At 38.7% G+C, this 26,861-nt stretch overlaps 1 protein-coding gene and 1 pseudogene across 1 annotated transcript in view; one reads left to right on the top strand and one right to left on the bottom strand.

Annotated features, from left to right (window-relative positions):
- The window catches only part of LOC126473704 (intraflagellar transport protein 172 homolog), a 358,573-nt gene that overhangs the window by 65,372 nt on the left and 266,340 nt on the right, over positions 1 to 26,861 (top strand). The window contains exons 4-7 of the mRNA XM_050100944.1: positions 7,664 to 7,807; positions 7,890 to 8,002; positions 23,699 to 23,884; positions 23,988 to 24,075. Of these exons, the coding sequence (XP_049956901.1) occupies positions 7,664 to 7,807; positions 7,890 to 8,002; positions 23,699 to 23,884; positions 23,988 to 24,075 (531 nt within the window). The remainder of the gene's footprint in view (positions 1 to 7,663; positions 7,808 to 7,889; positions 8,003 to 23,698; positions 23,885 to 23,987; positions 24,076 to 26,861) is intronic.
- LOC126475868 (5S ribosomal RNA) lies at positions 25,361 to 25,478 on the bottom strand (annotated as a pseudogene).

Below are 26,861 nucleotides of genomic sequence, written 5' to 3'. Positions count from 1 at the left end.
GAAAATCGCTGTCAGATAACAGAGGTAAAACACATGGGAAAAAACGAACTCCAAGCTTATCAATCAAAACCTTCCACATTAACCCACGGTGTACCACAAGGCTCAATTTTAGGTCCCTTTCTCTTCTTAATTTTCATAAACGACTTCCCCCTACACGTTCAACACTCCGAACCAGTGCTATTTGCAGATGACACAAGCATATTAATTGAAGGTGAAAATGAAATGGCTCTAAGTTTAAATGCTAAAGTCACAAGTGAAAATGTCACAGAGTGGTTTATGAGGAATAAATTACTGATAAACCCTCAAAAAACAGTCGCCTTACACTTCCATACACAACAAAATAAAAACCCATTAAAACCAAACATGTCCATGGAAAACCAAAGAATTAACAGTGTCACTGAAACAAAATTTCTTGGCATCTACTTACAAGACAATCTTAAATGGAATTCCCACATCACTTCATTAAATTCTAAACTATCGAAAATGACTTATGCGATGAGGATTATATAGAACAAAACAAGTCCTGAAACAGCTAGAGCGGTGTATTACACTTGCATACACTCCCTATTGAGATATGGCATCATATTCTGGGGAAATTCTCCTCATAGCATAACCACATTCCGGAAACAAAAAATGATTGTGAGGATAATGAAAAATGCTAACAGCTGAAAATCATGCAAACCATTCTTTAAAGAACTGGGTATTCTACCCCTACCATGTATCTATATACGAGAAGTTGTAATGTTCCTTAAAAAGAGCATGCTAAAAAATGGAAATGTATTTATTCAAAATAAATCTGTACATGAACACTATATGAGGGCAAATAGTGACATACACAGACATCATTGTTATACCACACTGTGCAAGAAAGGTGTGTATCACTCAGGTTCACATTTGTTTAATAAGCTGCCAAGTAACCTAAAGGCCATAAACAAAATCCATAGCTTTAAAAAATCTGTAACTTCATATCTCTTGGAAAACTTTTTTTACTCAGTAACACAGTATCTTGAAAAATAAGTTAATTTCGCTTGTAGCAATATAAAAATGTAATATAACAGTATAGCAATATAAAAATGTAACAATTTATAAATGTAATGTATACAATCAGTGTAACAGTACATTAATGTAATGTCATTTTGTCCAACATCTAAGGTATGGGACGTAAATAAATAAATAAATGTCCTATTTGAAAGCACAGCCGTGCTTTGTACCGAGTAATCTTACCATCTGTGTCAAATAAAACCTTGAACACCCATTTTGAGACATTAACTCTCTGGCTATTAGTTCCTGGAAGTATCTTCCAGGTTTTGTTGTCTTCATGAGCTTCCAGTTCTTCTTCAATCGCTTTTTTCCAGTGTTTTGAGTCAGTACCAGAAATTGCTTCTTTGAAGCTGTAAGGATGTTTATACTATGTAAAATCAGCTTCATATCTTGCTGGCTTGCAGATGATGGAACAATCTTGTAGCTGCATCAACAGCACTTTGGTAGGTTGCTCTTCAGTTTCCAGTTTAGCCTTATTTACATAATTTTGTGAAATTTCCATCTCTTCCTGTGCTTGCGCTGGTTCACCAGTAACATGCTTGTGCCAATCCATGATACATTTTTCTTTGTCAGTCTTGAAGTTTAAGTATGTGTCATCAACTTATTGCTGTACAGATGCTGAGCTGTTGCTAACCTCATTGAATGTGACATCCCTCGATACAAACACTTTGTGACTCGCGAGATCGTAAAGTTGGTAATTTGTTGATTCACATTGATAACCAACAAGTACAACTATCCTGGATTTGGCATCAAACTTTCTGTGAAATTGTTTTGATGCATGAGCGAAGGCATCTGACTCAATCACTCAAAGATGTCCAACATATGGTTTTTGTGCATTCCACAACTCATATGCAGTTTGCTCCAAATTGCGTTCTGTTGTAATTCTGTTTAATATGCATACAGAGTGTTAACAGCCTCTGCCCATAAAAACTTTGGAAAGTTTTTGACTTCCAACATCGCGCGTGCACTTTCAAAAATTGTGCGATTGTCCCTCTCAGGACGATCATTCTGTTGTGGTGTATATGGAGCAGTTGTTCCTAACAGAATTCCATGTTTCCTCGGAAACTGTTTCATACCACAATTAATGTATTCAGTGCCATTGTCCACACGTAATGTTTTGACATTCTGACCAAACTTCTGAGGCCCCAGGAGTAGACAACATTCCATTAGAATTACTGACAGCCTTGGGAGAGCCATTCCTGACAAAACTCTGCCACCTGGTGAGGAAGATGTATGAGACAGGCGAAATACCCTCAGACTTCAAGAAGAATATAATAATTCCAATCCCGAAGAAAGCAGGTGTTGGCAGATGTGAAAATTACTGAACTATCAGTTTAATATGGCACAGCTGCAAAATACTAACGCAAATTCTTTACAGACGAATGGAAAAACTGGTAGAAGCCGACCTCGGTGAAGATCAGTTTGGATTTCCTACCAAATTCTAGTCCCCCATCACAATTAAATTTTTGTCTCACTCAACTGTCTGAATAATTTCATTTATCTCATCATACATTTTGTCAATATCTTCATCATCTGTGGAACTAGTTGGCATATAAACTTGTTCTACTTTAGTGGGTGTGGGCATCATGTCTATCTTGGCTATAGTAATGCATTCACTATGCTCTTCATAGTAGCTTACCCACATCCTATTTTTTTATTCATTATTAAACCCACTCCTGCATTACCCCTATTTGAGGTTGTATTTATAACCCTGTATTCACGTGACCAGAAGTCCTGTTCCTCCTGCCACTGAACTTCACTAATTCCCACTATATCTAACTTCAACCACTCCATGTACAGGCCACAAGTGGCCCATCGGCTTCAGCTGCCAGAGACTTTGGTCAAGTGTGTGTGAGCTGCATTTGTGTGAGTATGTGTGTGTTTGATGTGTTTTTTTTTCAACAAAGGCTTTGTTGTCTGAAAGCTCACCTTGTAACAGTCTTTTTGTTGCGCCTATCTGCGACTCAGCCTACAGTCACATGCACAGTCTGGCTTCAGCTGCCAGAGACTTTGGTCATGTGTGTGTGAGCTGCGTTTGTGTGTGTGAGTGAGTGTGTGTGTGTGTGTGTGTGTGTGTGGTTTTTTTTTCCAACAAAGATCTTGTTGTCTGAAAGCTCATTTTGTGACAGTCTTTTTGTTGTGATAATCTGCAACTCAGCATCTCTTCTACATGGTTAGTAGCAACTGTTGTTGTTGTTGTGGTCTTCAGTCCAGAGACTGGTTTGATGCAGCTCTCCATGCTACTCTATCCTGTGCAACATCTCCCAGTGCCTGCTGTAACCTACATCCTTCTGAATCTGTTTAGTGTATTCATCTCTTGGTCTCCCTCTATGATTTTTACCTTCCACGCTTCCCTCCACTACTAACAAACCATGCTTGTAGCTGGCCATCAGCTCATCCTGGCCTGCAACTTCCTTGGGAATAACTACCATTTACATGCTGTTGGATGTCCCTAAGTTGGTGAGTGTGTGACGGACTGTGAAAGCCCTTCTGTCATCTCACACACTGGCTTACCTCATCCGAGCCAACTCTTACATTCCATATCTTAAAACTTTAATATGACTGCTTACTCACCAGCACATGGGTTTTGTTACATAGTACAGAGAGCTTATGCTGAAGGACTGCTCACAAAGATCTAACTAAGAAGAACAAGCCCTCAAATAGCTGACAAATTTAAATACTATCAAACAGTGGTATTTTAATTTTAATTTAATTTCCATCTTATTTTTGAACTTTCTAAAGTGATCATGGGTTACTGATTTTGATTCCTGACCAGGCCAAAGATTTCATTCACTCTAGGCTTGGCCGTTTGTGTTATCCTAATCATTTCATCTCATCTTCATCCCAAAAGAAACACAATTCGCTTAAGTGGCATCAATAGAAAGTCTTGTACCTTGTAGCTGACAACCTCAGATAGAGTCTTTCGGCCTGTAATACCATATGATCATTTCGTTTTGTAGACCTGCCCATTCTATTTTTACTTTATAATTTTGACTTGTTTTTCTTCAAATAAAGTGCTACTGACAAAACTAATTTTATGCTTAAATCAAACAATGGCAAGATTAGGCTGTAATGATGACACATTGAGTTGGAGATAGGCACAACGTAAAGACTATTACACATTGAGCTTTTGCCAAAGTGTTCTGTGAAAACAAACCATGTCATACACCACCTCTGCTGCAACCACTGCACAGCTTTTTGTATTGGTACGACTACCAATCAGCTGTCCACCAAGATGAATGGCCGCTGCCAAACGGTAGCCAAAAGCAAAGTGGACCATCCTGTGGTGCTACATGCAGCTGGACATAACATGTATGATTTAAATGGCTGCTTCACAACCCAAGCCATCTGGATCCTCCTCTACACCACCAGCTTCTCTGACCTACACAGATAGGAACACATTTTCTACTCTTGACCTCAATCCTAGGTAACCTACTGTCCCCACACCCTTCACCCAACAGTTTCCACCCCCTCTGTCCTACCACCTCCTGCCAGTTCGCATCCCCTCACTCTCATGCTGCTGTCTGCCAATGCATCCACTGGTCTTTTCTTCTTCTCTGCTCCACTCCTTTTCTGCTCTCCCCTGCCCCCCTCACTCACACAAACTCTCTTGATGCTGTGACTGGCAGCCTTATTTTGCCGCCATCTAATCCGTGCATGCTCTGGCAGACAGGACTGACTTCTTTCCCCCACAAGTACCCTGCTAGCCCTCTTCATTTCCTGCCCTATCCCAGATTGCTGCTTTCTGCTTTTATTCAACCTAACATTCGGGCTGGAGCAGCCGGACACAGCAGTCTTGCATGTGTGAGGTGTGCGTGCTTTAGTGTATTTTTTTTAATTTTTTAAAATTTTTTTTTATGAAGGCTTCTGCTGAATAATAATCTTTTCATTGTGCCTGTTTGCAACTCAAGGTGTCATCTTAACGTGAGTAGCAATCTACCCTTATAATATTCTTAGATTTAAGGTTAGATTCAGGGGTTACATAATTAAATACTGAATAGAAAAACTTTGATCCAACCTTCAAAATTAAGTTTTCAGAGATACATAATGTGCATACTCCTAATAAAGTGTACAAAAGAAAAACCAAATCTTAATTGCATTTATCTTGTATTTTTCTTTACTGTTCTGAAAGAAATAATAGGGTGGTAAACTTTATTTATGAAATACTACACTACTGGCCATTAAAATTGCTACACCACGAAGATGATGTGCTACAGACGCGAAATTAAACCGACAGGAAGAAGCTGCTGTGATATGCAAATGATTAGCTTTTCAGAGCATTCACACAAGGTTGGCACCGGTGGCGACACCTACAACGTGCTGACATGAGGAAAGTTTCCAACCGATTTCTCATACACAATCAGAAGTTAACTGGCGTTGCCTGGTGAAACGTTATTGTGATGCCTTGTGTAAGGAGGAGAAATGCGTACCATCACGTTTCCGACTTTGATAAAGGTCGGATTGTAGCCTATCGCGATTGCGGTTTAACGTATCGCGACATTGCTACTTGTGTTGTTCGAGATCCAATGACTGTTAGCAGAATATGGAATTGGTGGGTTCAGGAGGATAATATGGAATGCCGTGCTGGATCCCAATGGCCTCGTATCACTAGCAGTCGAGATGACATGCATCTTATCCTCATGGCTGTAACGGATCGTGCAGCCATGTCTCGATCCCTGAGTCAACAGATGGGGACGTTTGCAAGACAACAACCATCTGCATGAACAGTTGGATGACCTTTGCAGCAGCATGGGCCATCAGCTCGGAGACCATGGCTGCGGTTACCCTTGACACTGCATCACAGACAGGAGCGCCTGCGATGGTGTACTCAACGCTGAACTTGGGTGCACGAAATGCAAAATGTCATTTTTTTGGATGAATCCAGGTTCTGTTTATAGCATCATGATGGTCACATCCGTGTTTGGTGACATTGCGGTGAACGCACATTGGAAACATGTATTCGTCATCGCCATATGGGTGTATCACCCGGCGTGATGGTATGGGGTGACATTGGTCACCTCTTGTTTGCATTGACGGCACTTTGAACAGTGGACGTTACATTTCAGATGTGTTACGACCCGTGGCTCTACCCTTCATTCGATCCCCGCGAAACCCTACATTTCAGCAGGATAATGCATGACCGCATGTTGCAGGTCCTGTACGGGCCTTTCTGGATACAGAAAATGTTCGACTGCTATCCTGGCCAGCACATTCTCCAGATCTCTCACCAAATGGAAACATCTGGTCAATGGTGGCCGAGCAACTGGCTCGTCACAATACGCCAGTCACTACTCGTGATGAACTGTGCTATCATGTTGAAGCTGCACGGGCAGCTGTACCTGTACACGCCATCCAAGCTCTGTTTGACTCAATGCCCAGACGTATCAAGGCCGTTATTACTGCCAGAGGTGGTTGTCGTGTGTACTGATGTCTCAGGATCTACGCACGCAAATTGCGTGAAAATGTAATCACATGTCAGTTCTAGTCTAATATATTTGTCCAATGAATACCCATTTATCATCTGCATTTCTTCTTGGTGTAGCAGTTTTAATGGCCAGTAGTGTATGTTGACATATTGTGCAAATGCATGATGGATAAAAATGCTGACATTATAGTTGTTGATATGTTAAAGTAATGCTGATACTGTATAAGTCTAAATGAATTGCATAAACCATTAGTAAAAACGTATCATGAACTACTGTAACTGAAAACTGTATCAAATAGTACCAAAAAAGTTAGGTATCTGTCTCTTCATTTTGACAATTTGAATATTTCCTGACAAATTACACTGTGGATTATGTATACTTTGCTCTGTGTGTTATCACATTTTAACAGTTTGTGTTTTGTATTCTCTTAGCACCAGCCCAGCGTTTACTAAATGAGTGTGGGAACCTGCCTAAAAACAACTCTCAGGCTGTCTTGTGCACCAGTCCACAGCTGTTAATTTGTCATTCATATTCAGTCAGGATCTCACATCCTTGTCTCACAAGCTAGCATACAGTGTATTACACTATATGATCAGGTTCATGTTGAAATATTGGTAGCACTGTGTTTATGCTCCTTAGTTTACATGTCTCAACAGTGTATTTATTTCTCATAGTTCTGTCAAATCCAGGAAATTCTTCAGGTTTCTTCACTGACCTGTTCATTATTCACTTCTTTTCTCTGTTAATACTGGCATATCACAGTGAAATATTTACATTTGTAGCAAAAAAGATCTTTTTCTGAAATTACCTTCTTCTGAAACAGAACACCCCCCCCCCCCCCCCGCCCCCAACACACACACACTTACACAAGTATCACACACACACAAACAAATCTATTTTCTCTGGCCACTGGGGCCTGACACTGCAGCCTGACTGGGCCCCAGCAGCTGTAGACAGTAGCCATGTGTGTGTGAGTTGTACTTGGGTGAAAGTATGTGTGTGTGTGTGTGTGTGTGTGTGTGTGTGTGTGTGTGTGTGTGCGTGCGTTTGTGTGTGTGTGTTCTATTTGCTTGCTGGTACCTCTGGAAAAGCTATACTTCTCATACTGATTTATTACACTTGCATTATAATGAAATCACAGGATTTTTATGTCATTTTTAGTTTTGTAATAAAATGTTTCTTTTTGTGTTTGGAAGAACTGTGCATCAAAGGTTCTGGCCATTGCATGGGCACCAAACAACAGTAAATTTGCTTGTTGTATGTCAGATCGCCTCATCCATGTATTTGATGAGAAGGGTGTGAAACGTGACAGATTTTCAACAAAACCAGTTGACTCAAAGGTAAGATTGAAATATGAAACTGTGTCATAGAATGAAATAATTGTTATTAATAAATTGTTCATCAAATTATTCTTAATTTCAGTATGGGAAAAAAAGCTATGTTGTAAAAGGCATAGCATTTTCTCCTGATTCCTTGAAGATTGCTGTTGGTCAAACTGATAACATAATTTTTGTTTACAAGATTGGCAAAGACTGGTGAGTATGTCATTAAACATCTATCCAGTGTTAAATGCATTGAAATGCCCTACTAAGTACACAGTCAAGGTAAATGATGAAAGTAGTAGGAAGTAGTACACCTGGATCAGGATATCAAAGTGATCGACAGCAAAGTGCAGTTGAATGTGAAAGGGGGTGATGCTGGTTTGCTGCTGTGTGCGCTTACAGTGTGGCAGTAACAGTAACAGCTGTGTCGGTCCATACTGACATTCTCCTCACTCCTCATGCTTCCTGTTATCTGGATCAGGACATCAAAGTGATCTACAGCAAAGCACAGTTGAATGTGAAAGGGGGTGATGCTGGTTTGTTGCTGTGTGCGGTTACAGTATGGCAGTAGCAGTAACAGCTGTGTCGGTCCATACTGACATTCTCCTCACTCCTCATGCTTCCTGTCAAAGTCCAGTATAGAGTTCACTTTGAGAATTGTCACCTAATGATTGAACTCCTCTGCATAAAATCATATGTATTTCCTATTATTAGTATATCTCAACAAAAGCAAAAGGACATGAACTGTCTTTTACAATGATCAGTATGATTTATGTATTACTGGCTTATTCATTATGGAAGAAATGGATCTGAATCCTTCATGTGAATACAATAACTAACAGCATTAAAATAATACAAACTGTAGTGTGCATGTAGTACATCTTACCTGTCTGCAGATAGGTGTTTGTTAATGACAAGATGAGATGTCTTGTGGAAATATGAATCACACAGTGTCTTCAAATGGTTAACAACGTCTCTTGAAAATCAAGAATGTCATGCAGCAATATCGCTTCTCTGTCTTATAATTTTGTGCCCGCTAATTTTTTTGTGCCTGAAATGGGGGACTCGGACAACTGTTGACAAACTTGCTGTAACTGAATAATTCTGCCTCGTAAAGAGTAACACACTGTTTGTTTACCATTGGATGTTCTTTTCTTTTGAAATATCTGTAAATATGGCAATGAACAGCATCGTGTTGGAAAAAATCCAAGTTTGTTACTTGTTCTGTCTTCTTCTTACCAGGTGACCATAGCTTAGATGAACCAGCCCGTTCCTGTCCTGAACAGTAATTTCCCATACAAACTTTCACGACAATGTTTTTATAAATCTTCAAAATGTCTGCTGTTCTTTCTGTCTCCCTTAGGAGCAGTAGATTTACATCACAGTCTCTTGTCTTGAAATATTCCCACACCACACTCTCACATGCCTGACCATGCAAAACATGAGGTGAGCAGAATGCCAAATATTCTGTTTAGTGACCACACTTGTCTGAACACTTCCACCACAAACTTCAAACATTCTCCAGCTGGTAGCACAAAAGAAACTCGCTGTACAGAGTAGGGGAGGGGGGAGAAGTAGAAGGGGAAAAAAAGAAAAAAAGGGATCACAGCTGTTACATTACTGGCTGCACATGCAGTAGCAAAGTGATTGATAATTGTGAATGGAACAGAATGCGTGTGACAAAGCACACTCTCTGGCTGGTTGTTCCTAGGTTAGTGTTCTTGTAAACAGCATGACATAAATCATTTTGTTATTCTGATCCAGTTGTAGACACAGTAATTGTATGTTTCTACCTTCTGGATGCAAAAAGAAAAGAAAAAAAAAATGTTGCTGTTCAGCATGTAGCCGTATTTACATATGAATGCGTAATGTGAACAAAATCTGGGATGGAGGAAAAAATAAACAAGAAGGTTATTTTTAATGTCAATCAAGGATTCTATGATGCTCTACAACTGAACAACTCATTACTGAAATGCAATTTATTGGAGCCAAACATTTATTGCACTGGTAACTACAGTAGATCACATATTTATGAAGCTGTACTGCAGTTATCACTTACAGTAACTTGCAAAATCCATAATCTTTTGCCATAAAGAACTGAACTTTCTTGATGATGTAATATTGTGCCAGCATCGCATGAACATCACATCAGTTGGTATGGCAATCACGTGCTGCTCTACGTAGTATAATGTCAGTTCAAGGGCTTCTGCAGCGTCAGAACATGACACAGTATCTTCATCTTCATTGTTGTCATCAGGTTGATTCTGGACTAGGGTTGTTGATAAACTATCAGTATTTTTTCTGGACTAGGGTTGTTGATAAAATATCAATATTTTTTTCCGAAGATATCGATATATACCGGCTTCATATTTTCCACGATATATCAATATTGAAATGGCAATATCAAGTCCTGATATTTTCATTTTATATTATATTTTTATCACAATTTTCATTAAATATTTGAAACTGTTCTTTTGAAATTAACATAATTTTACTTTTAGTGCATGAAGGAATCTTACTAGTTTTTGAGCTTTCATCATGTGCAGTCTTTATCTTTGACAGTGTGAATCAAGTGCTGTTGGCACAAAGAAGTCTTATTGTATTGGAGGGGGAGGGGGGGTGGATAGAATAACAAGATTTCTGATGGAATACTCTTCAATTGCTGAAAATGATGAACAAAAACCTAATAATTGGCCATTGCAGTGGATGGAGACGTCTGAGGGGAAATGCTGATGGAATTGGACTCGGCACTACAAACAGAAACTGCAATGTTTGACTTCACCACGCAGTTTTGGCACTGTAACTGCTAGGTCGCTGTCGTTTGGAGGAATGAAAACAACGGGAAGTTGACATGAAGTGTTCCAGACAAATGCAGTATGTGACAAAATCGAACAACAGACCCATGGACACCTTTTATTGTGTCACTTACATGCTGTTGCCATAATTAGCAAAGTGGTCATTGGCAAGCTTGAACATGCATCACTTTCCTTGCATTTTTGACTCTAAGGGGGATACGCAGATGTGCAGATATTTAATAATAAATCAATATTTAGCAAAGTAAGTTAACTGGATGGATAAAAAATCTACTCACCAAGTGGCAACAGAACACACGCACACAAATGAAAGTTATAATTAGGCAAGCTTTCAGAGCCAGTGGGCTCTTTATCAGGCAGAAGGGTTGAAAGGGAAGGAAGATGGATGAAGGCAAAGGACTTGAGAGGTGTAGGTAAAGGGGTAGATTTTAGGAAAGTCACCCAGAACACCGGGTCAGGGGAGACTTACCGGAAGGAATGAGAAGGAAAAACTGATCGTTGGGGACTACATCAGACGAGATTTGAAAACCTGAGAGCTTCAAGGTGTAAGAGAGGGAAGGCAATTTTGCCCTGAATCTACAAACTCCCAGACTTCTTGAAAAAGCTGATGGATATCATTATTATCTGATGCTGCCAGAATGGATTGGGTTTCTTCAGCAGGGTGTATACACCCCTGAACAACCAGTAAATCTGGAAAAAACCCGGGAATTTTTTCATCCGGGAAAAACTTGGAGGAATTTTTAGAAGTCCAGGAATTTTTCATTGTTTTAGTTTTCAGTTGAATTTTTGTAGTGTTGACTGGTAAGAACTGAAATTGTAACAAATAATTTTACTTTGTCCTGCAACTACAGAATAATATTACTGCCAGAAAACTTAAGCAAGAGAATATACCAAAATAAAATTTTATTTGTAAAGAAAATGTGCCAAAAAAAAAAAAAAAAAAGTGAAATGTGTCAAAGGCCTTAGGACAAAGACTATACAATACTTCATACCAAACTGCTTTCAGTGAGCATGATGTCACAAGTGTTTATATTTATAACAGGCTGTGGGAAAATATTGCAATGGGTGGTTTGAGAACAGTTATTTTCGAAGTAAATTTCCTTTTACGCACGATGAATTGTGTTATGTGTGAGAATGTGCAATTGATTTCTTAAATTATGGAGAATTTGACTCTATTTCAAGACTTAACACTTTGAGGACCATCCACTTAGAAATATTTAAGACCCAGAAGACCAGCCATTTGTGCCATTATGTAGTACTTACTGGCATATTTGTGTTTAATATATCTTAAAGAGTAACATGCTAAAAAAAAGACCAAGCTTCAAGGTTAGTTTTTCATATTTATTTTAGTTCTTTTATAGGTTACAAATTATGCAGTAACAATTGTGAAAAGTATAATTATCCTTCAAGTAAAGTGCAAGGTAATTTCTTTAGGAATTTCACACATAACTGGCTTTTTTTTTTTAATGGAAAAGTTGAAGTGTTTGTGAGAAAATTTATTCAGTTGGGTGACCCAGAAAATGATTGGTGCACAACAGTGAAATTTATATTTGTGCTTGTCAGAAATATTCAGCTGCTGCAGTTTATGCTGTGCTCTTGGAATGCTGCCTGACCACACCCTTGGAAAAAACAGGAAAAAATTTTTGGCAACCAGTATTGCACGTGAAAGCTTGTTGTGTAGCTGTTCTGAATGTATATTAAATTAAACAGTTTATGTTTCTTATTTGTGTGTACCCACTACTTAACAATGTTGTTGCTGTTGACTGACATTATCACAAGTCCCATAATGTTAATATCTGCTGTCATTGGCTGGTAAATCATGTAACATGAGCTATGATTGACTGATAAAAGTGGAATTCCTATTTATACTTCCAAAATACGAAATTATGCAGTGTACATGTTGCCATGCATCTGAGATCTTTCCAAAATGCATTGTTTATTGCTGGGTTTCATTTCCTAAAGTGCCAGAAAGTTCTATGCTGGTATATACTGCCTTTACCAATGAAAGGATTTGTAAGTTTTACAGCTACATGGAAAAGTATATTGTCACTTAACATGAAAAAAATGTATCTTCACCTGGAAAAAAGTGTATTTTTATCTGAGAAAAAATGTATTTTTGAAACCTGGGATCTATTTTTTCTTTTCCATGTATATTCCCTGTTCAAATACAAGACTTGACCACAGTTTCTTTCTTTCACGATGTTTGTATTAAATGTTTGTTCAAATTGTCCCAAGCTTTAGATAGCCAGTACATGATGTCATTTATTGTTGTGTCTTTCATTTTGTCTAAGATGAAACAGTCCTCTCTTTCAATTAGAAATCATAGAAGCTTATTTCTGTAAACCAGTTGAGGTTTTGTAACACAGCCTGAGCCATCGCTTGCGATAGAGATGTTACATTTGGCGGCATAAAATGCTTGGAAGTCTCCACTCTGAAGGACGAGAGGGAGCATTGTCAGTCAAAAGTAGAGCTCGAGATGGAAATCCATTTTCTGCATTGAATCTTCTAACAGAGGGAACTATTTGTTTCTCGAACCACTCAATAAATGAACACCAGTCATCAATGCTTTACTTTGATTTTTGTAATAAACAGGGAGAGCCTTCATATTCATGTCTTTTAGGGATTGTGGTTTTGCAGATTTTCCATTTACCATCAGGGATAATTTGTTAACTGGCACAACGCTGCTACAGACTTTAAACAGTAAGGCATTGTTTAATCATTTTAAATGGAATTTACTTTCGAAGCAAGAGTTTTTATAGGGAAGGCTTTAAAATTCAGTTCAGTATTGTTTCGTCAGCGGTATAAACTAGCTGTGGTGGAAAAATCAGCTGATAATTTTTGTCCTCTTATTGTTAGTTATCATATCCTATGACACTTCTTCCAATAGTCTATCCAGTTATTGCTGGCAGTAAATGTTGGTAAACAATTCATAAGTTTGTTCAGCTGCAATGAATTTTCTTGAATCACTATGCTGCCAAAAGGAATGCCATTTTTCCTTTCCTGAGCAAACTGCAAGAAAGTTGCTTCATCAGTTTTATCATACAATGACATGGTAGTTGTGACACTGCTGCAAAATTGTTCACTAGTTGTGTTGCAGAAGCTCTCAATTTTCCTCCATTTTTTTCCAGTCACTGATAGTGGCTTTTGTAGTACTTTCCTTATTGTCAAGCCACTTGAGCACTTCAGTCTTTCTTTTAATGCTCAGGAACTGTGTTTTCACTTGCTTGACATTGCACTGTGTGGTACAGTACCTTTTTTATACGTACAGTATTAACTTAATTTATGAACAACAAGCATGTACACAGTATTGTATATGTTTGTACAAAGTGGTATCGAAAAGTTTCCAAAATTTGAATTGTGCACACAAATGGTTATGAATACATTGAAATACCACCAGGTGTCTCCCATCTTTGATTCATTATGGTAAGTGGCTGCAAGCTGAGTGGCTGGTTGGCTGTTGGTGAGCATGTTTCCATTGTCATCTTCCTTGTGATGGCTGACATGAAAGTGGATCTTGTGTGCTTAAGATTATGTTTTAAACTTAGGAAAACCACTGCAGAAACGTAACAAATGTTAAAGCAAGCTTTTGAAGTCAGTACTTTAGATCAGACCCAGACTTACAACTAATATACGCATTTCAATACTGGGAAAATATTGCCTGGTGATGACAACCATTTCAGCTGACCTTTAACAGGAATCACAACAGAAAATGTTCTGAAAGTGAGGGATCTGGTTCTGTTTGATTGTAGTAGAGCATCCAAGGCCCCTGCAATGCCTTGGGAATAAGTTGTGGAACAAGTAAACATATCCTGTCTGAAGAATCGAACATGAGAAAGATTTTGACGAAATTTGTGAAACAACTGCTGCAGGACCATCAGAAGCAATATTGTGTTGAAGTCTCCTGGAAACTTAAAACAACTGCCTCAAGATGGTGGGATTGTTTATAAAGAACTTATACTTCCTGCTCAGATGTCAATAAAGAGCTCTGTTATGATGTTCTAGAATTTTTTTAGGGGATACAACATCCACAGAAATGGCTTGCAGATGACCGGATACTCAACCATGACAATGCATGGCTGCATGTAACCTACAATGTTCAAGAGATTTTGGCAAACAATGACATTTTTTCCTCACCGGACATACTCACCAGAATAACTCCATGTGACTTATTAATTTTTTGAAAGATGAAAATAAAGTTGGAAGGACAAAGATTTGATTCAAGCAGAATCGCAGAGGGTACTAAATGCCCTAATAAAGACGCATTTCGAAATGGCAGAAACATTGGCATCTGTGTATTCTCTTCCAAGGGGACCACTCTGAATGCAATGGTGCAGAATTAGATATAGGTAAGGCTTAATAATTTTAATTAATAAATTTTGGGAAATTTTGGCTACTGCCTCATTACTAAGTAGTTTTGATCTAATGATAACTTAGTCGTATAGTCTGGTTGTCTATGAATAATGTTATAGAAATTATGACAGAAAATGAAATAAAAGCTTATAATCAGATCACAGATGTGTTACTGCAGGAATGTGCTGAACACTCAGAATTATAAATTTTATATGGAACTGACCTACTCGTCTGCTTAACTACATATTATATGAGCACTCTAACTTATACAACGATTTAAGAATTTTCCATAGCAAACAGTTGCAGACATAAGAAAATGCTTTATGTTGACCAAATGAATAACTTTTGAACCAATGACTGTTTCAGTCTGTTATACATAGGAAAGGAAAGGAAATGTGAATGCTGCTCAGGTCTTGAGTCAAGTAGTTAGATGGGGCAGAGACAGTAGTTAGCAGATTGGAAATATGGAAAGGGCTGTATGGAATTGTAAAACAGAGATGAAAGGGGGATATAAAGAAATGTTAAAATAACGGCAGAAACAGAGAACAAGGGAAGACTGAAGGATGGAAAATGAGGTGGACAACAAAAGGCACAAGCAGCATAAATTACGGCTAGGTGGTGGGAGTCAGGTACATGCTGTAAACCAAATTTTTCCTTGCAGAATTCTTTAGGACATTTATTGAACAATACAATATTTCCCATATACTAAACCAAATAAAAATGCCACGGCTGTTGTGTAGTGTATGCTGTGATGTGACATCATGCAAATGTAACAGACCACTGTCTTTGTTCATTGAGCCTCACTGACAGTTTAAAGGTAGTTGTATTAATGTATCATAAGACGTTGAATAATGGTTGCATATCAGATGGTATGTAGGACTGAATCACAGGTTTCTGTTTTATTATGAAATATGTATTGCTGGTGATGGAGATAGAGTAGCTGGTGAGACAATAATGTCTTGGTTTAATTTGGCAGGATATGAACCATGTGCTGTGACACATTCCATGTTTCTTGAAGGTTCTCCTCCTTGATGGGATCTGCTGAATGTGATGAGTGACTGGAGTCAGTATCATAAAGACACAAATTGACAAATAGAACAGAAACTGAATTTAATGTTGTGGAGACTGAGAGAATACCAAAAAATTACTGTGTGTGGGTAAAATTTTGTTCAGGATGAACCTCATCACATCGAATTATTTCTTGAGATCATGACTGTGCAGGAGAAACTACTTGACAAAGTTTATTCTCATTACACATTTCATAAAGCTGTTGTCCAGGTATATATGCCAGCATCGCAAGCTGAAGGTGAAGAGACATAGAAAGTATATGAGGATTTTGAAAGGGTAATACAGTACGTAAAGAGAGATGAAAATCTAATAGTCATAGGGGACTGAAATGCAGTTGTAGGGGAAGGAGTAGAAGAGAAGGTTACAGGAGAATATGACCTTGGGACCAGGAATGAAAGAGCAGAAAGACTAATTGAGTTCTGTAATAAATTTCAGCTAGTAATAGTGAATACTCTGTTCAAGTATCGCAAGAGGAGGAGGTATACTTGAAAAAGGCTGTCATTAACTCCCAACACAAATCTTCAAAGCCAGAAGAGCTATTGGCAAAACTAGCTGTTTCTTCAAACTAGATTTAGTCTATACATGATGGCACTTGCCAGTTTATGTTGATACCCCTTAAATCCTAGAAGTAAATGTGTCTTATGGAATCTATAGATACAAAACAACACATGTGTGTCAATCATATCCCAAAGCTTTTTTAAACAAAGCATTTGGGGAAATCTTCAGTCTGTAAATTGCTTTGATAATACCAAGTGTACAAGAGCAAAAACTTAGAAATATGAAAGCACTCTTTGATACACTCTAAGCTAGCAACTCATGAAGCCATTTTGATAAACGTAGTTCTTTCAACCTATCATTAAATACCTGGGATATGTTGAGTAAACCAACTGTCAAGAATGTGGACACAGTACATAATCTTCCACCTCCAAAAACCTGAAAGAACTACAATAATTTCTTGGAAAAGTAACATACTATGGAAGTTCATAAGTAAAGTGGCCCAAGAAGCTCACCAACTCAACGAATTAAGCAAATAAGGTTGGCATTTTCTGTAGTCCACTGCATGTTGGAAAGTTTTCATATAGTTAAGGATTCTTAAGATGTGCTTTCTGCATAGCAATCTTCATGCCAATTAAACCATTTACATTGGTCCCTCACGCATCACAACATGGAATTGGGGCAGTACTGTCACCCAAAAGGGCAAATGGCAACAACCAACAAACTGTGAACATCTCCAATACTTTATCATTGGCATGGTCAAACAACTCACAAATATCAGAGGAGGAACTGGGTATTATTTCTGGTGTAAAAACATTTCACATCTACTTATATGTTACTAAATTCTTTTAAATCTTCAACCACAAGCCACTTACTGCTTTTTTAGGTACTTTATCACAGCTTTCTTCAGAGAAAATTACTACATCTGTTGGCTCCGTTCCTTAGCAGTTACTTTTAAGAGAAGCATAAAAGCCACATCTCTAGCATGCTAATGCTGATGTACTGTCTCATCTACCCATGGAGTCAGAAAAAGAATTCAACACAAAGATGCACAGTGTTCACATCTAGATGACAACATGCAACAAGTTCTAGATAAATTCCCTATCATGGTCTACAAAGTACCGAAACCCTTGGAGCAAGACACACTACTCTTCAGGGTGGCGTCATTATTTCAAAATGGATGGGCAGAGCAGTTACTGAAAGGTGCAGACCTGGCCTGTAACAAATACTTCTTCTTCCAATGCTATCTACCCACCGGGGATAGTGTCCTCAAGCTGGCAATACAAGAAACTGGATGTCAGGTCATTATGACACTCACAATACAGATCTGAATCCTCTAGTAGTTGCTCCACCAGTTGCACTAGGGGATGACCCACCTTAAAGCAATGGTGTGTCGACAGGTATACTGGATAAGCACTGACAACAGATTGAAATTTATCCAAAACCAGCTAGTCCTGCCACAGAAATTTTCCTTGTGGTCGGATCAAGAGCACCTTTCAAAGCGGTTGCACATTGTTTGTGCCAGAGAAGGTTCAGCATGACAGTTTTCTCTATATGGTCTGGATGACATTGATTAACAGCCACACCATGATCCAGGCACTAGAAAACACATTTGCTGTAAATGGAACCTTACTCAATACTATCAGACAATGTTCCACAAACTGTGTCATCTGAGTTTGTGTCATTTTGGCAGAATAATAGAATCCAACACCCAACCACTACTCAATTCCACTTAGCATCCAACTCAAGAGGCTGAGCCGCTGGACAGCACACTCAAACTTCAGAAAACAAAAATCGTGCTGCCAATGTTATTCAAGCCCCTAACTTGCAGTCTTGGTCATACTACTGTAAGCTTTCCCAAGTCTGGACTCACACATTCAGTAGCACAGAACGGCGAACACAAGACAATGTTGAGAGCCATTGCAGGGATCAATTATCCAAAGTTTTGACCAAAGAGTCAACTGTCTGCCACTGTCACTAAATGAAAATGAGGCTGTGACAGCCATGCCCCCTACAAGCCACCGCATGACACCTCAGATTGCCCTAAACCCAGTCAGGCCTTATTCATACTGTTGGCAGTGTCACAACCTCGGCTGTGACAGCCATGCCCCCTACAAGCCACCGCATGACACCTCAGAGTGCCCTAAACCCAGTCAGGTCTTATTCATACACTCCTCCAGGTCTTATAAACTTGTGGATGTGGACTACTCTCTGACAACCATCATACATTAAGACCAAAGGGTAATCCAGGTTCCCTGTATTAAGCGCTCTGATAATGCACTGCACTTACTGCAGGCTTTAAATTAGGCAAGCATCACCATACCAGTCTCTCTCTCCACGATGCCAAAACTGTTGGTTGAGCTACCAACGTATCCTCAGAGAAGGGCAAAGCATTGTCCAGGCCATTTCCGGCCCTGTGTCCTGGTGAAAGGGGGGACGGATTTTATATATACAACCAGCTGTAAGAATGATGGAGAGATGTTTGAACTTACGTCAGATGGCAATATCAGTAAGGGCCGCACAAAGCATCTCTCTGTGGGACAAGGCATATTTCAAACAGAGCAACCAGTAAAGGCTGTCATCAGAGGCAGCTGCAGGGCCACCTCTGGTGACACACTAACAATAAAACCAATGGCATGGCAAGCTAAGTTGTTTCCTCTGTTATATGAAGCCAACCATAATGCATCATAAACAGACTGCCTATGATGGCATCACTTTGGATTTGGAATTTTGCTTGGATATTCAACAGATTACTTACTTTGGTTAGTGACAACTTTCCCTTTGATTGATGGTTGTGAGTTCACTCACAAATGATGTAAAACTGTCACGCTCTTTTGAGAATGGTACACGAAATGGACTGACTGTTTGCAGAAAAATTAAACTCAGCAGTCACTCTCACAACAAACTTGTTAGTGGTGTTGTTGTTGTTGTGGTCTTCAGTCCAGAGACTGGTTTGATGCACTGTCATGCTCTTTTGACAATGGTACACGAAATGGACTGACTGTTTGCAGAAAAATTGAACTCAGCAGTCACTCTCACAACAAACTTGTTAGTGGTGTTGTTGTTGTTGTGGTCTTCAGTCCAGAGACTGGTTTGACACAGCTCTCCATGCTACTCTATCCTGTGCAAGCTTCTTCATCTCCCAGTACCTACTGCAACCTACATCCTTCTGAATCTGTTTAGTGTACTCATCTCTTGGTCTCCCTCTACGATTTTTACCCTCCGCGCTGCCCTCCAATACTAAATTGGTGATCCCTTGATGCCTCAGAATATGTCATACCAACCGATCCCTTCTTCTAGTCAAGTTGTGCCACAAATTTCTCTTCTCTCCAATTCTATTCAATGCCTCCTCATTAGTTATGTGATCTACCCATCTAACCTTCAGCATTCTTCTGTAGCACCACATTTCGAAAGCTTCTATTCTCTTTTTGTCTAAACTATTTATCGTCCATGTTTCACTTCCATACATGGCTACACTCCATACAAATACTTTCAGAAATGACTTCCTGGCACTTAAATCTACACTCGATGTTAACAAATTTCTCTTCTTCATAAACGCTTTCCTTGCCATTGCCAGTCTACATTTTATATCCTCTGTACTTCGACCATCATCAGTTATTTTGCTCCCCAAATAGCAAAACTCCTTTACTACTTTAAGTGCCTCATTTCCTAATCTAATTCCCTCAGCATCACCCGACTTAATTCGACTACATTCCATTATCCTCGTTTTGCTTTTGTTGATGTTCATCTTATATCCTCGTTTCAAGACACTGTCCATTCCGTTCAACTGCTCTTCCAAGTCCTTTGCTGTCTCTGACAGAATTACAATGTCATCGGCGAACCTAAAAGTTTTTACTTCTTCTCCATGGATTTTAATCCCTACTCCAAATTTTTCTTCTGTTTCCTTTACTGCTTGCTCAATATACAGATTGAATAACGTCGGGTAGAGGCTACAACCCTGTCTCACTCCCTTCCCAAGCACTGCTTTCCTTTCCTACCCCTCGACTCTTATACCTGCCAACTGGTTTCTGTACAGATTGTAAATAGCCTTTCGCTCCATGTATTTTACCCCTGCCACCTTCAGAATTTGAAAGAGAGTATTCCAGTCAACATTGTCAAAAGCTTTCTGTAAGTTTAGTTTATTTTCTAAGATAAGTCATAGGGTCAGTATTGCCTCACGTGTTCCAACATTTCTACGGAACCCAAACTGATCTTCCCCGAGGTCGGCTTCTACCAGTTTTTCCATTCGTCTGTAAAGAATTCGCGTTAGTATTTTGCAGCTGTGACTTATTAAACTGATAGTTCGGTAATTTTCACATCTGTCAACCCCTGCTTTTTTTGGGATTGGAATTATTACATTCTTTTTAATGTCTGAGAGCATTTTGCCTGTCTCATACATCTTGCTCACCAGATGGTAGAGTTTTGTCTCCCAAGGGTCAGTAGTTCTAATGGAATGCCGTATACTCCCGGGGCCTTGTTTCGACTTAGGTCTTTCAGTGCTCTGTCAAACTCTTCACGCAGTATCATATCTGCCACTTCATCTTCATCTACAACCTCTTCCATTTCCATAATATTGTCCTCAAGCACATCGCCCTAGTATAGACCCTCTATATACTCCTTCCACCTTTCTGCTTTCCCTTCTTTGCTTAGAACTGGGTTTCCATCTAAGCTCTTGATATTCATGCAAGTGGTTGTCTTTTCTCCAAAGGTCTCTTTAATTTTCCTGTAGGCATTATCTATCTTACCCCTAGTGATATACGCCTCTACATCCTTACATTTGTCCTCTAGCCATCCCTGCTTATCTATTTTGCACTTCCTGTCGATCTCATTTTTGAGACGTTTGTATTCCTTTTTGCCTGCTTCATTTACTGCATTTTTGTATTTTCTACTTTCATCAATTAAGTTCAGTATCTCTCCTGTTACCCAAGTATTTCTATTAGCCCTCATCCTTTTACCTACTTGATCCTCTGCTGCCTTCACATTTTCATCCCTCAAAGCTACCCATTCTTCATCTACTGTATTTCTTTCCCCCTTCCTGTCAATTGTTCCCTTATGCTCTCCCTGAAACTCTGTACAACCTCTGGTTTAGTCAGTTTATCCAGGTCCCATCTCCTTAAATTCCCACCTTTTTGCAGTTTCTTCAGTTTTAATCTACAGTTCATAACCAATAGATTGTGGTCAGATTCCACATCTGCCCCTGGAAATGTCTTACGATTTAAAACCTGGTTCCTAAATCTCTATCTGCCCATTATATAATCTATTTGAAACCTGTCAGTATCTCCAGGCTTCTTTCATGTATACAACCTTCTTTTATGATTCGTGAACCAAGTGTTAGCTATGATTAAGTTATGCTCTGTGCAAAATTCTACCAGGCGGCTTCCTCTTTCATTCCTCACCCCCATTCCATATTCACCTACTATGTTTCCTTCTCTTCCTTTTCCTACAATCGAATTCCAGTCACCCTTAACTATTAAATTTTCATCTCCCGTCGCTATTTGAATAATTTCTTGTATCTCATCATACATTTTGTCAAGCTCTTCATCATCTGCGGAGCTAGTCGGCATATAAACTTGTACTACTGTGGTAGACATGGACTTCGTATCTATCTTGCCCACAATAATGCGTTCACTATGCTGTTTATAGTAGCTTACCCACATTCCTATTTTTTTTATTCATTATTAAACCTACTCCTGCATTACCCCTATTTGATTTTGTATTTGTAATCCTGTATTCGCCTGACCAGAAGTCTTGTTCCTCCTGCCACCGAACTTCACTAATTCCCACTATATCTAACTTTAACGTATCCATTTCCCTTTTTAATTTTTCTAACCTACCTGCCCGATTAAGGGATCTGACATTCCATGCTTCAACCCATAGAACGCCAGTTGTCTTTCTGCTGATAGCAACGTCCTCTTGAGTAGTCCCCACCTGGAGATCCGAAAGGGGGACTATTTTACCTCCGGAATATTTTACCCAAAAGGATACCATCATCATTTAAACATACAGTAAAGCTGCATGCCCTCAGGAAATAGTACGGCTGTAGTTCCCCCTTGCTTTCAGGGGACAGTCTTACTAATTCATGAATGGCACTGGGTGAGCACTACAAAATCAAGGTGGCGTCTGAGTTTTAACACAGTGGAGCTGAAAAATTTTTAGCAGAGTCTTGTTCAGGTTTAAATATGAAGTGTATGCAGAAAGTAAGTTCCATATAGTAATAAAAACAACACAAGTGCAGATACAGAAACACAATTCATTGGAAAAAAACTACAAATCTTAGACTATCTTTCTACATAGCTCCCAGCAGTTTGTAGGCCCTTGCATAGCATGGCACAAGTTTTTTGTATGCATTCCTCATGGAACATTGCTGTCTGTATCGTCATCCATGTGTAAGCTCTTCATCGTTGCTGAATTTTTGACCACCAAGGAGTCTTTTCAGAAGCAAAAAGAGATGGTCAAGGGTCTACGGACGATGGTCAAACTGGCTTCAACCTAAGTTCTGTAAGAGTTTTTGTAGTGTGAAATCAGTCATTACCATGAATCAAAACCAGACCATTAGAGAGTTTTCTGCAGCGTTTGTTCTGTACTCCATGACACAATGTGATAAGCGTCTCACAGTTTACAGTTACATTGATAGTTTCACCTCGAAGTAACAAATACACATGTAGAATGCCATATTCAGAAAAGTCACCTAGAATCCTGGGTCAGGAGAGACTTACTGGACAGAATGACAAGGAATGACCTTTCTTTCTCATCTCTTCTGGTAAATCTCTCCTGACCCGGGGTTCTGGGTGACTTTTCTGAAATGTACCCCTTTCCCTAAACCTCTCCAGTGCCGCAAAACATAGCAACTCAGTCACTCTATCATCTTGTTGGTTACATTTTTTCATGTTTCTTGTGGTATTAGTTAATAGGAATTGATCATTTCTGATATCGGTATAATAATAATGATCTCATTACTGTAAATGTCATTAATATATTTTTGTGTGAGTACAACCCTCCCTAAGTGGGTGATCCAAAATGCATGTGTTATTCTTGTATTAGTTTTGGGAAATGACACATTTCGATCTGTGATGATGTTGAGCACTAATCTATCCTTTTCATAATATCCCATCCTGCATTTTCCATTGTTTGACTTAGAACTGTGATATTTGTTGGATTTTAAATATGTTTTTATGTTCTACAGGGGAGAGAAGAAAGTAATCTGTAATAAATTCCCTCAGCAATCAGCTGTAACATGTTTGATCTGGCTCACCAGTGGTCCCATAATTTATGGTCTAGCTGATGGGAAAGTACGAATAGCTAATGCCAAAACCAATAAATCACATCCATTGTATAGCACAGACTCATATGTAATTGCCCTTGCAGCAAAGTAAGCAAATTTGGTTGTATTTTCTCATAAATCAGACATGTTTCAAACTGTTTAAGAAACATAGGCCTATATTTTGATCTGTATGTCTTTCCATTCAATGTAGTTCTCAGGGAACTGGATTCATCTCAGGTCATGCAGATGGTGCTGTTGTGCGTTACTATGTCACAGAAGATGCAGCAATGGAGAAAATGGTGAGTGAGCAACTGATAATACTGTGCGCTATTTGCCCTAAGAGATTACTGCTCACATATGGTGACAGAGAAATGATGTACAGATTTGGAAGCTACAAATGAATAATTGATTCAGATGTGTATTTTATATCTCATTTAACAAATACAAGATAAATTTATAGAAAATCTGTGATACTTGCTACCACAGTTCCACGTGAATTTCACTACCTCTGCTGACGTTCTGTCTGTTCAGTTTGTCTGTGCACTCGCTATCACCCAGATTGAGTTGCTATCTTTTTGAGGGCAGTTCATTCAAAAAATCTGTGACATGTTTGTTACTAGGTAATTCTAATTTATTCTGTTATTCAGATGCATTTCTGTCCTGTTTGATTTGTGATTTAAGTGTGTTAATGCTAAAGTGAAAACCACCATGTTCTGCATCTTCTTGAACATCGATCCATCTCTCTGGTGGTTACTCATCACTGTCACACACATCAGACTCTCGATACATAACCAGTATATTGACTTTCACTTGATGAGACATTAAACTCTAAGCTTACATCCTTCGGTTTTCACTCCACTTCACAAAAAAGTTGCATTTTCATACGCAGTATGTACAAACGAAGAAAGTCCTAAACAATTCTGCCTAAGCCACTAGCATTTCTATTTATTTTGCAGTATGAAAAACAGTCCAAAAATGAAAATTGTGAAGAGACTAACTACTACATAGTTGATCCACATCTAAATAATTCACTTTCCAAAAGAACATCATATGAAATAACTGGGAGAAACAAGCACAACATTTGTTAATGAAAATTCACAAATAGAAGCATTAATATCATCTTACATCAAAATAAATTTATGGACCCTGAATATTACTGTGCAATTATTTTAAAAAATCCTAGAAATCAATACTGGTTGGATAATTTAAATTACACTGTGGTTTTTATGGATAGGCATTAGTTACCTAAGAAGAAATGGAATCAAGCACACCAGATAGTTCTGAATGAATGTCAGATTACTCCAGAGCAAATTGAATTGAATTGAATTTTATTTGATCCTGTAAGGTTACATTGTGCACAGTAAATGTACGTGTAATATAAAAGCACTCCGTCTTCAGGTCATGAGTGGCCTACCGGGACCACCTGACCACCATGTCATCCTCAGTGGAGGATGCGGATAGGAGGGGCGTGGGGTCAGCACACCGCTCTCCCGGTTGTTATGATGGTATTCTTGAATAAAGCCACTACAATTCGGTTGAGTAGCTCCTCAATTGGCATCACGAGGCTGAGGGCACCCCGAAAAATGGCAACAGCACATGGCGGCCTGGATGGTCACCCATCCAAGTGCCAACCACGCCCGACAGCGCTTAACTTCGGTGATCTCACGGGAACCGGTGTATCCACTGTGGCAAGGCCGTTGCCAACTTGTAATATAGGACATGTCAAAAGTATTAACATTCATTATCACTTATTTTTCTACACCTTTAGCTTACATTTTTACATCATTGATAATGAATAACATTATATACAAATTTAATGGCATAAGTATTCTGCAACACTGTAAAACTCTTTTTCAATGAGATGGTCTTTAAGTTTCTTTAGAAAGTCATTGTCAAGTACACTATCTTGCAGGTCTTTAGGCAGACTTCTTAGTAGTCTGATACCAGAGTACTGCGGTCCTTTTTCTAGCATTGCCAGTCGGTGGTGTATGCTCCGAACTTCATTCTTCCTTCTTGTATTGTGGTTGTGTACACTAGCATTTGTAATCCAGTCCACACTTCCTTTTGTGATGTACATTATTGTTTTGTTTATATACAACAATAAAAAAGTTAAGATACCTAATTTCTTGAAACAGTTTCTGCGCGTTTCAGAGGTCTTTCTTCTTAAAATGGTCATAATTGCTTCTTTTTGTAATGTGAACACTCATTTTGTCTCTTGCTTGTTTGAGTTTCCCCACACAGTCACTCCATACTGTAAGTATGGTTCGAAAAGTCCATGGTACACTGTACACAGAAGGTTCTTGTCTGAATACTGTGATAGCTGCATCATTAAGAATATGACAGCTCGTTTTCTTACAGACATTATTAATATGTTTTTTCCATTTCAGTTCATTATCCACAAGAATACCTAAGAATCTAGCAGATTCTACTTCTTCCAGCGTTGTTCCATCAACCTCTAAATCCATGTCTACAGCCTTCTCCTTGTTTTTAAACACTACATACGTAGTCTTTAGATTTATAACCAGTTCATTTTCCAACAGCAATTGAGCTGTGACATTTGCAGATATGTAAACTCTTCTCTCAAGCTGTTCCATATTTTGGTCACTATTTAGTATTGTCATGTCATCAGCATACAATATTTTCTTTTCTTCCTCCTCAACAACTATATTATTAACAAACACATTAAATAACAATGGCCTCATTACCAAACACTGCAGCACATGGTAGTGTATCTCTTGCATAAATTAATGAAAGATTGAAATGAAACTATGAAATGTAAATGAGCGCTGTGGTGAACCCCAAGCGTAGGGTGCAACTGTATTGTTACTGATATATAGAAAATATAGCTGTGAATGTTTACTGACTTCTCAACTGCAATTAAATCTTGTTCTTAGAACATCTGGAGAAAATGATAGTTTTTCTTCTTAAGAATAAAAACTGCATATTAGTAAGTTTCAGCTACATTAATATACAGGGTGATTCATGAAGATATGTAAATATTTTAATACGTTATTGTACAAGTAAATCAAAAGAAAAAAGTTTGTATAAACTGCAAATGTTCAGTTACGGAGTTACAGCCAACAAA

This window comes from Schistocerca serialis, chromosome 4 (genome assembly GCF_023864345.2).
Source record: "Schistocerca serialis cubense isolate TAMUIC-IGC-003099 chromosome 4, iqSchSeri2.2, whole genome shotgun sequence".
Classification (NCBI taxonomy): Eukaryota; Metazoa; Arthropoda; class Insecta; order Orthoptera; family Acrididae; genus Schistocerca; species Schistocerca serialis.
This window is presented reverse-complemented; position numbering and strand designations above follow the sequence as displayed.